The sequence below is a fragment of the Pseudorca crassidens genome, chromosome 10 (genome assembly GCF_039906515.1).
Source record: "Pseudorca crassidens isolate mPseCra1 chromosome 10, mPseCra1.hap1, whole genome shotgun sequence".
Lineage (NCBI taxonomy): Eukaryota > Metazoa > Chordata > Mammalia > Artiodactyla > Delphinidae > Pseudorca > Pseudorca crassidens.
In genome coordinates this window covers 87,868,710-87,879,831 of record NC_090305.1, presented here as the reverse complement: position 1 = coordinate 87,879,831, position 11,122 = coordinate 87,868,710, and the positions used below count along the sequence as shown (strand labels likewise).

The following is an 11,122-nucleotide window of genomic DNA, read 5'->3' as shown; positions in this document are numbered from 1 at the left end:
CCGCTACTGCCATCGATCTTCCTTCGTCAAGCAACCTGGTCTTTCTGACTTTATTATCACACCCGTATTCATCTCGAAATCGTTGTCACCACAGGAGTATTTTACTAAGCTATTTATTAAGGAAGTTCAGAGCACACGTAAATTGGCGTGTGCGCTGCTTCAAGGAATACTTTACTTACTGGAGCAAAAGCATCTGAAGTTACTGAGTGGAAGAGAGACTGTTTGTCTGTCAGTCATAGTATCCACAGACCGCTGACGTTTACCTGATGTGTGTTCCTAGTATCTATAGTAAAAAGGATCGCTGAAAAAAGAGAAGAAAATTTTAAAAAAAGGTATTTGGGTAAAAACCTCTCAGCAGTTTAGAGGGAGGCTAATTTTGCTGTACAAGATAGAGTCACTATAAAGTTATTTCAGACTTTGAGTTAAACCAGAAACCTTGCTTTACAGCAAGCAATCAGCCTAATTTTTAACGAAATGAAGGTTGTACTGGTGTGAGTGTGTGTGTTTTGTTTTTAAGAAACCCTGCATAGGGATGCCCCAAAGCATAGTGTTTTATTGCTCAAATCTCACAGGTTTACACTAAAATAAAGGATTTTGCTAAAAATAATTGCTGGTCATCAGCCCATATTCCCTGTGCCTACTCTCGGTGTTTGTGAGAGATGCTTAACTCTATTTGATCTCAAATTTCCATTAAGCAAATTCTATAATGACGTAGTTTTCTTTCTTGTCCAACGTGCATTTACCCTGCTATGATGCAACTTGGTTCTCACCTGTTCTATTCTCTGGGAATAAACCAGCCATAAACTCTACAGCAAGGCTCAAAGGGCCTCGGTTAATGAGGCAGCCCAGCTACTATCGAGTGTCGAAATAGAACTTCGTACCCTTTCTGTGACACTCAAACCCCACAACATTTTTGTCTGTCTCTTGAAACAAACGCTACAAAGTAGTCACATAATTATGGCTTTGGGGCCTTATACTTTTATCCTGATTGATAGGGGCTAAAGGAGCTACAAAGCAAAATACTCCATGCTGTGCCCACACCCTCTGAACACAATGCCTTTAAACACCAGTCAGCTTGCCTTAAAAACTCCTCTTCTGTTCCCAGAGTGAGTAGCTAAACAAAGGAATTACTCAGATGTAAGAAAGGAAATGTGGGGCTTTGCAGTTATTCACTGGGAGCCCTTTCGGAAGCAGGAGTCGGAGAGAAAGGCATTGGGGCGGCGGTGGGGGGGGGGATGGGGGGGCGACCTGCAAGGGTAGAAGGCGCCACCTGCAGCTCCATCTCCCAGGAGGCACCTGGGAGACCACGAAACAAACACGGTATCTTCAGCAGTGTGCATCTTACCTGAAATGGATCTCGCGTGGAGATCCTTTCTCTAGAGCCCTGCATGCCCGAGTTACTGCTTTTGCCCCACCTGGGGGAGGAAGGGCCGGGGGGGCGGGGATCTGCTGGTATCACGAAACGGCGTGAAGCTGGATTTCATTTCTGTGGCGTTTTAAGAAGCCTTAGTATCTCACCTGGTTGTGTTGTCAGGTTGTCACACCGTAGACCTGGTCAGTTCACCTTGGCTGGGCTTCCACTCGGCAGTAGGTGCTGGGACTGAGCCAGCGTGCGTAGGGTCGTCACCTGCGTCTTTGAGACGGAAAATAACCTTCCTGAAGTTGGGTTGCAGATTTCAGGGGAAAACAAAATATTCTCTCCCGTGAACTCTACCTTGTTGGCGGGACTGGGTGGGTGGGGGTGGGGGGATTTTGTTTTGTTCTGCCTGGCAAAACATTTGTCCGAGTCTAAAATTACAAAGCAAGAACTTCATGAAGACTCGCCAGTCTCTTCCAGGGCCCAGCACCCCTCCCACCCATATAGCCTTGTATCATCTCTGTCATCAGATTCAGCTCTGTAAACCAGAAAAGATGAATACATGGTAGTTTAAAAAAACGAAAATAGGAAAATGTTGATCAGGGAAACAGCTGACTCTCAATCCAGGCTACACACAACCCAGCACCACTCCTATCCAATCAGTGTCACGAGAACCACGTTGCCAGAGGACAGGAGGGGGGTGACGTTTGAAGTAACAGTTCTCAATGGTGCGAATACGAAACTGAAACGTGAAGAGATGTTCACCATCGTCAGTCATCCAAAAACAACACCGTGTACGGTAACCTGAGCTTTCCTTAGTACACCTGCTCAGCAACACGATGTTCTCAGAAAGCAGTGCTTGGTGATGATGAGGTTGAGTCTAGATCGATAAAGCTTCTTTGGCAGTTAATATCGCACTAAATCATACGAACCGTAAGATGTTTTCGCCTCTGCTCCAACAATTTTATTCTTAGAAATTTATCCTAAGGAGGTAAACCAACAGAAGTATGGATAAAAGCGGTCACTGTGCTATACAAAGATCAAGGTGGGGGCGAGGTATGGGGGTGAGCGAAAGACAGTCCCCAAATGCCCTCATCACACTGGGATCTCATAGCCATAACAATTAACACTGTAAAGGTAGCACAATAATCACATTCTTTCTATGTGTACAATATGTAAAAACAGGGCCCCAAATGCGAGAAGGCAGGCAAAACCAAGAAAGTCTACCTTAATTAGAGTTTATGGGTGATAAATATATACATATATATATATATATATATATATATATATATATTTTTTTTTTAAGGAATAAAAATCAACACACCTAACTCTTCCCAAAACAATATAGGGGGTCCTACCAGAGCTGACTTCCCAGGCAACGCCGATGTACGCAGTCACACAGGATCCCACACTTAAGAGTTTTAACGCTCAGCTGTTTCCGAAATCCTCAACGACTTTTTCAAACACATTTTCACTTTGCACTGGGCTCTGCACATTATGCATACGGTCCTGGATCTTGATGCTGAAACACAAATAAATAGGCCCATTAAAAAACTAAAGCTAGATGGACCCAAACTAGTAAAACATACTCCTCTACTCTAATAAAACTTGGGTATATTTCGTTTTGCACATAGGTTGTAAGAATACGGGCCCTTTTTTTTTTTAATGGTTTGCTGTTTTTTTGTTTCAAAAAAATTTATTTTGTGTTTTATTTTATTTTTGGCTGCGTTGGGTCTTCATTGCTGCGCGTGGGCCCTCTCTAGTTGCAGGGAGCCGGGGCCACGCTTCGCTGCAGTGCGCGGGCCTCTTATGGCGGTGGCCTCTCTCGTTGCAGAGCACGGGCTCCAGGCACGCAGGCTCAGTAGCTGTGGCTCACGGGCTCTAGAGCGCAGGCTCAGTAGTTGTGGCACACAGGCTCAGCCGCTCCGCGGCACGTGGGATCTTCCCGGACCGGGGCTCGAACCCGTGTCCCCTGCGTTGGCAGGCGGACTCTTAACCACTGCTCCCCCAGGGAAGCCCCGGGCCCTATTTTTTAAAAGCTGTTTATCCCAACATCTACCCCCAGACACTCTCTAGGCTCTGCTCATTTTACAGTCAGTTGCTCTTCTAGAGGATCACGTGTCAAAGGGCAGTCCAAAGCACTCCTCTGTTGATTTTTCAAGGGTTCAAGAGGCTTTTGGGGTTTGCACACAGCATCAGTTATTTAGGAAGGCCACCATCCCCAGCACCTCCTCTTATTACTAGTAATACTTGATAACGTCAATGAAAAAAATCCTCCCTTCTGCGGCCCGTTCCTGCAATGGGACTTCTCTTTAAAAAAAAAAAAAACCTGAATGGTTCTTTTACGTATCAAAAGCCCCTCCACCGAAAGTAATTTGTATTTGCAAACGATCGGTTGTAAATATGATTTAGGAACAACATTTCTCAATTGTTACCGGACTGCTTCACCGTGGTCCCCCGCAGGCCCCTTCGGGTGAACCGTGCGCTGGGCTATAATGAGCAAGTCGGCAGATCTCATCGGAGCCCCGCGTCCCGGTGGCCGCTACCAGCCGGGCCTCATGTTTTGCCTTGTTTACAGCTGACAGCGTTATTATTCTGATCGGGGCTCTGCTTTCTTATCATATTGTTGTGTTGAGCGCGCCTTTTCCTCTCCGTTTGTGTTCCCTGGCAGGGCTTTTCTTGCCTTATTGACAGTTTGTAAAAATATGCATTAATTTGGAGTTTCCAGCATGTATCATGGTGTCTCTCTGCTGTGTTTGCTTGAAGTTGATTAATGATAGACCCTCGCTTGGGGTCGGTCTCCGGAGAGTTCTTTCACAGGTTCTGCATGTTAACTAGCAAAGCAGAACACACAGCAAGCCGTGATTAGCCCAGCCTCCTGCACACAGTGGTCCCCACAAACCACTGTTGCGTTAACCGATTCTTGCTTCACGGGATTATTGGAAGATTTGTATTCATCCACCCAGCAGGCCACTATGGGGCCTGTTAGCTGACACTCAAAGGGTGGTCCTCGGACCAGCAGCATCACCGGGGAGCTGGTCAGAGATGCAGAGGCTCAGGCCACACCCCAAACCTGCTGAGTCACACGCTGCATTTTCACCAGATCCCACGGGAATCTGTGTGCACATTACAGTGTAAGAAACACCACGGGAGGAGGACACACCCCCTGATGCTTCTGTCCAGAGACCCTTCTGTGATGATGGAAATTTCTCCCTCTGTGCTATCCAACATGGTAGCCGTTAGCCAACACATGTGGCCCTTGAGCTCTTGAAATGTGGCCAGCCGTAACTGAGAAATGGAATTTTAAATTGTCTTTTCATAGTCGCACGTGGTTAGTGGCTGCTGTGTCGAACATCACAGCTCTAGACTGGGGATTCTGTGTTACCCAAAACCGCCGACGTACCTTGCGTTGGGAAGTCCCCACGGTGAACCTTCTTTTGTCTTTCCAGGCATCCTGTACATGTCAAAGAAGAGCCCCTGGATCCAGAGGAAGCTGAAGGGCCGCTATCCCTAGTGACAACAGCCAACCACAGTCCAGATTTTGACCACGACAGAGATTACGAAGACGAACCAGTACATGAGGACGTGGAGTGAACATCTGGGCAGGCCGACCCCAAGAGCGTGAAGATTGGGGGGGGCACACAAGACAAAACACGTCAAAAGTTTGCAGTGAAATCGTTCTCCATTGGTTGTACAGTGTGGAGGATTTTTCACTGCATTTTGACAACTCTGCAATGTGTTAACTCTTAGTGCCATCAAGAATCCCATTTGGGAGTATTTTTGATTTTTCTACTTTTTGTTGAAAAAAGGAATTTGTACTCTGTGCATTGGATGGACTTGTTTGGTACTGGGGATTTTCCTCTCTTAACAGTCAACATCAGTGTTGTAAATTTGCTAAACTGATTCACTTTTAGCAGCAGACTTTGAACTGCAGTCCTGCCGACATTGGACAGTGAGGACACCCAACTGAGCATGTGCACCTAAGCTGCAGACCACGCCTCTGCCCAGAATTTAAGGATTCCAATGGACGACCTATTTGCACAGTACTGCATGTTGATTATCACTGCCTTTACTCCATTTTTTTTTTTTTTTTTTTTTTTTTTTTGCTTCCAGTTGGGATGGGGAAGGCCTTTGTGTGTGTATTGGGGGGAGGGTTTAAAAATAATTATCCCAAACTTTTTAATGTATTGCTTTTTTTTTTTTTTTTTTTTTGGCTTCTCCTATACCATTTTAAGTTCTGACCTCAGGCCTCCATTCGGGCCCACGGCCTCTTGGAGGCTTCAAGTTTTCTGTACCTTGTGATGAATGTTAATAGGTGTTTTTATTATACGAAGCTGAATGTCATTTCTCGTTCGTAGTTTTCTGTCACTCATTCCATGTCCCTTCAGACATCACCACTGTTTTCTCGAAAGTCAGAAAACATTCCGTTTTGATCTTTTGCAAAAAGGTCCCAAATGCTGCACTCTACACGTGAAGGTCCTCTCACCCAGACGTGAAGTTCCTGCCAGAAAGAGAATGAATGACAGAAAAAAAAAAAAAAATAGAGACACCCTAGGAACCATGCAGATTCATTCCACGAAGCAGTGTTGGAAGGTGGGAAGGGGGTTGTTTCAGAGTTTCCTCTTTTTTTTTTTTAATATTGCACCTACCATCATTCTTAATAAATGCCACAGCATTTACCAGCACAAGGAGACACAGGCAGCAGCCCCCTTACCCCCAAAGCAAAACAAACAAAAGACAAACTCTCGCAGTAGTTCGACTGACAGTGGCTGTGGAAGCCCGTCCCTGGGATGACCTAGTTGAGATGGGCCTCAGGCTCTCGCAGTTGTTCAAACCAGTGTGGGTTGCTTTGTTTGCAAAATGGCCCAAAAGCTGGCTTCCCTGAGCAACTGTGCTGAAAGTCGTGGTGGCCCCAAACCGAAACATCCATTCAGACCTGCTTGGTGGCATTCATGTGTCTGAATGCAAATTAGATTTCCGATTGAACTTGCTATGCGAGTTAATGAGAACTGGGTTCAGCAAATGCTAAAGTGTTAATTTCCAATGTGCAGGTTTGGTATAGCAGTTCAGCATGGGAGGCAGTACCATCCCACCAACCCAGTCCCAAAAACCAACAGGAGAAGACATCAGGCAGATGGGGGCACAGCTCAGCCCTGGGCTTTTGGGGAAACACACGTGGCGCACAGAACATAACAGTCATGGGTCAGTACAGCCTCAGTCCTTGGAACCCCTGAACGCTTCCACTCTGCACCCCTTTCCTGTCACTCATTTATTTACCTAGGAGTGTAGCTTTTGTTTTAGTTTAAGAGCCTTTTGGAGCTTAATTTATATGCTTTGTACCTCTTTTTTTTTTTTCCCTAAAATTACCAAAGATATTCCACAAAGGTAAATTATGTTCTCTGTTTTTATGCTTTATCTGATGAAGCCAAATATCCTCTTCTTGTTGATCAAAGGAGGCAAAATAATTTAGAGGCAATTGATGAGATATAGGCTATTGCTAACTTAAGAGAACTGCTTCTTCATCATAGAGGACATTTAGAAGACCAAGTAGGTAATGGAACCAAAGTTGTTACTTTTTTTTTTTTTTTTTCTTCAGTCCTCGGTTTTTGTTTTTGTTTTTTCCTTCTGTACCTCTACAGAGACCAAAACGCATTCTTGTAAAGAGAACTTATGGGGCTACTGAAGAGAGAAATAGGACACAGTATTAAGGGAGCAATAGAAGGAAGGGATTACCATCTCCAAGAAGAAAAACCAATGTACGGCACATGAAACTTAGGGGGTGTCCAGTCCAGGAGACAGTTAAGATACAATGAAGGTAAAATTCAGAGAGAACAGAACAGCTTCCACAATTGAACTAGACCGCGTAATGTAGTATTTCTAGAAGACATTTCTTTTTCAAAGAAAGATTGTATGCCACTTTTGTTTAAGGACTGTGCTATGATCACTGCATTCATTTGGGTTTATCTTGGCATATATATCCTCTGGGTTTTTGTTTTTGTTTTTTTTAAAAGGTTTCCTTTTTTTCCTTCCTTTTTTCCGGATTAGGCTTGCGTCAGCATTTTTCATTTAAAAAAAAAAGTAACATTCCCGTCCACTCACAAGCTTGGTACAAAAACTTCTCTGGCAGTTCCTTTTGAAGCTTCACACTGCTTTCTCTATAAAGAGCAGTCTGTGGTCACTCGAGACTTACTTTTTTTTTTTTTTTTTTTTCCAACTTTTCCAGGCAGCGTCATGATGTGCAGGCAGTAGCCAGACAGGGTCATGGGAAGGGGGCCCTGTGCTTCTAAACTGAGTGGTTGCTGGTTAGTTTGGTATTCAAAAGAGGATAAAAATCTGGTAGATTAGTTCATTCTCAGCATGTGTAGCTAGACATGAGTAAAGTTAACAGCATGAGAAACTGTTAGTACGCATACCTCAGTTCAAACCTTTAGGGAATGATTAAAATTTAAAAAAAAATACATTTCACTCAGTTGCACTTAGTCGTATGTCTTGCATGCTTAGTCTAAAGACTGTAGCAAAAAGAAAAAAAAAAAAGAAAAATTAGCTTTTACATATCTTTGCAGGTATCACAGCCTTGCAGAAGAACCAACTGAAAAAAAAAATTTCTCAGGCTTTACAGCAAGCAAACTTCACTCTGATTTTTCCAATTCTGATTCTGTATCCCTTGGGGGTATCCCAGTTGCTTCTTTAGGATGGGGTTTATTATGTTGTACATATATCCCGATGTGTCTGTGTGACTCTTTGTCTTTTTTGGGGGAGGGCGGAGGGTGGTTCTTTTTTTAGATATTGTTCCTAAAAAGGAATAAATGCATATACACCTGTTTGTCAAAACACCTTTGCTTTTTGTGCAACTGCTTTATATTAACGATACTTAAAAAAAAAAAAAAAACCTTTGGAAAAAAAACTACTGTATGTAATGGAATTGCAGAATATGCTGCACATGTATTTTATTTAGTTATTCTTGCTTTCAGAATATTGGATGACATTTCCTGACATGTGGGAGGGAGAAACTCCCAAATTTCTTTTTTTTTTTTTTTTTTTGGCTTTTAAAATTGTAACATAGTTGACAGATTTTTTTTTTTTTTTTCTTTTTTCCTGTTCTCATTGATCGGAGCATCTTGTACAGGTTTTTTTGGTGTTTGTGCCTGCCGGTGTGAGTTCCTCTGTTTTTTGATACATTCCTATCCCTTGTGTTTATCCTACCATTGCCTTCCTGGCTATCTTAAACAAGTTCATGCGTTTGAAAAGAGAAAAAAAAAAAATGTTGTTTTAAACAATGTTTTCTCCTGCTGCAGTAAATATTTTGCATGATGAAATTCCAGGGTCACACTTTCAAAGTTTATCAGTGAAGTAGTGATTAATCATGGGGAGTGTCAAAGCTATTGAACTTTTTGTATAAAAACAAGAAAAAAAGAAAGAAAACTTTACAAGGTGCCAAGATGTACAGACAGTTTGTTGCTTTTTTTTTTTTTTCCCCAAAGAAAAGCGTACCTTAGGGAGAACGGTCCCTTGTACCGGGCAAATGCACTGTCAGGAATGAGGATCCATCCTACTTGTTGTCCCTAGAGTCTGTCCTTGTAAGACAAGTTCACGCTGCCTGCATTGAACCAGCAGTGAAAGGAAACATCAAGGCTTATGAACGGGAAGAGTGACCGCCAGCCCTGCCACCTTCGGACGGCTCTGACCTGATTCCCCGCGTTCCGTCAGACCTAGTAAAGACACCTCGGATTCTTCACCCAAAATATGATGTCCATCACTAGCTATTTTATCCCGGGAAAAAAAAAAAAAGTTAAAGATTTCCTCTCCTTTCCGCATTCCAGCTTGAGCTCCGTTTCCAAGGGTACCAAGAAGAACATGCTTGTCGGGATTTTGAATCTTTGGGGGACCTTTTGGTTCATGGTAGACCCTCTGGATATTTTGGATGTTTCTGAGAGTCGATTTTGGCTTTTCTCTCCTGAGAAATGAGACTTATAATTCCAAAGGCATTTTGTGGGCCCGGTGTAGTTCTCATGATCTCTGCTACCCAGAAGCCTGCATGGAGATGGTACAGCCCGGACTGTCAGTGTGGTGCTCCGTGGAGATGTGCTGCCAGTAACAAGAATTTTTTTTTTTAATTTCGTTTTGTTTTGATAAGGCATAAAAGGAACTCATTCCGTGACATCAACTGTAATTCCATCATTCCGTGTCTGTGGATACAGACAATAAAAAAAAAAAAAAATGTTGTGTAGTCAGTACTAATGACTGACATGATCGCATTCTCAAATGCAATAAAAATGCTGGTTGTTCACACTGGTAGTAAAAGTCGCCACAGCCTAAGTTTCTTTCCCCTTCTGACCTGCTCAGAGTGTGTGTTCGGCATATGCCTTAGGTTTAGCACCAGCTGCTTCCCTCCCAGAATTAAAATCAATCTTAACTAAAAGCTTTCATCATCACGGAGAACTGAAGCTCTCGTCCCTCAGGATTTCAAAGTGAAAGTCTCCACTTAGAGAATTGGGGAAAAAAAACAGAAAAAGAGAGGCTACCTTTTCTCTCCAGGAAGCGCACTGTGATTTTTTTTTTTTCCTTCATCACATTTTATAGAGAAAAAACAAAATATTGAATAACTAGCATTAAGAGCTAACTAAAATTTCAGAGGAAGGCAATTTCATGAATAATTCATTCAAATTTCACATCTGCAAGATTAGTCATCCAAATAAAATGCTAATGTCAAAAACATGCACCATCTATAATATTCTCATCAAGAAATCTTTTTGCATATAATGATAAATGCCGAGATTAGGACAAATGATTTTATAAAAATACTCTATCAGAAAGTAGGTTCGATAGCTGCCTTTACTGATGGAAACAGTAAAGCTCCCATAACTAAATATTTCCAGAACAACCATCTTGATTTCTGAGGTCTTTAAAAATCGCAGACCTCTAGAAAAATGTGCTATTTCTCTTTAATATTATTCTGTCATACACATTCTAAGGATTAATGAATTTGGGCATCCTCTTTGAGTAAAAAATCGGTATATCGAAAGCAGCACTATTAAGTGGCCAAACCGCAGTGACATACAACTGTGACGCGTATAATTCAGAGCACATAACACGAGCCAAGAGATGACTTGAAAATTAACCTTGCAGTTCTTATTCGGCAGAGACCGGCTGATACTGAGGAATATGTAAACGTTCTTTCCCAGCATTGTTTTGAAAAGCCCATACAGTTATGCCACTGTCTAAAAGCCCTCCGGTCTGATAATTAGTAAAACATTTGAACCCTTAATTCTTATCTAGCTACTAAGAATAAATTAGGGTTAATTGAAATTCCTTTAAACGCCAGGCTTAAACATAAATACTGCTTACAGCATGTGCAGTTGGTAAAATTAAATATGTACACATATTTGAATCAACTGAAGGACCCAAACCAAGTAGGACGACGCATTAAGAGAAGATTTTGCTGGTTGATGCATATATACATTTTTCAGTGTATTTCAGGAATCGTTCTAAGACGGGAACATCCTCTTTGACATTTATTTCAGGCTTGTCACTCAGATAAACAAGGCAGCAAACCCAAACTGTTGGCTCTTCTTTTAAACGGGAGCCTTTGTATCAAGAGCCTAAACTCTGAGGAAGGCCAGTTTCACACCTACACTAACCAGCTGCATGAGAGCTATTACTCCCCCTCCCCCCAGAAAAAGATTAAAACATAGTGTAATTAGTCTTTCTTGACTTACGAGGTTGTGCCTTCTTTGATGCTGTTACATATTTAGGTGTAGGGTAATA

At 42.5% G+C, this 11,122-nt stretch overlaps 1 protein-coding gene across 20 annotated transcripts in view; it reads left to right on the top strand.

Moving 5' to 3' along the window:
- Positions 1-8,842, top strand: part of FOXP1 (forkhead box P1) — a 596,348-nt gene extending 587,506 nt beyond the window's left edge. For all 20 annotated transcript variants that reach the window (XM_067755193.1, XM_067755190.1, XM_067755188.1 and 17 more), the window contains one exon: positions 4,807-8,842. In XM_067755193.1, the coding sequence (XP_067611294.1) occupies positions 4,807-4,951 (145 nt within the window). In that variant the 3' untranslated portion in view covers positions 4,952-8,842. The remainder of the gene's footprint in view (positions 1-4,806) is intronic.
- The last annotated feature ends 2,280 nt before the right edge of the window (positions 8,843-11,122 follow it).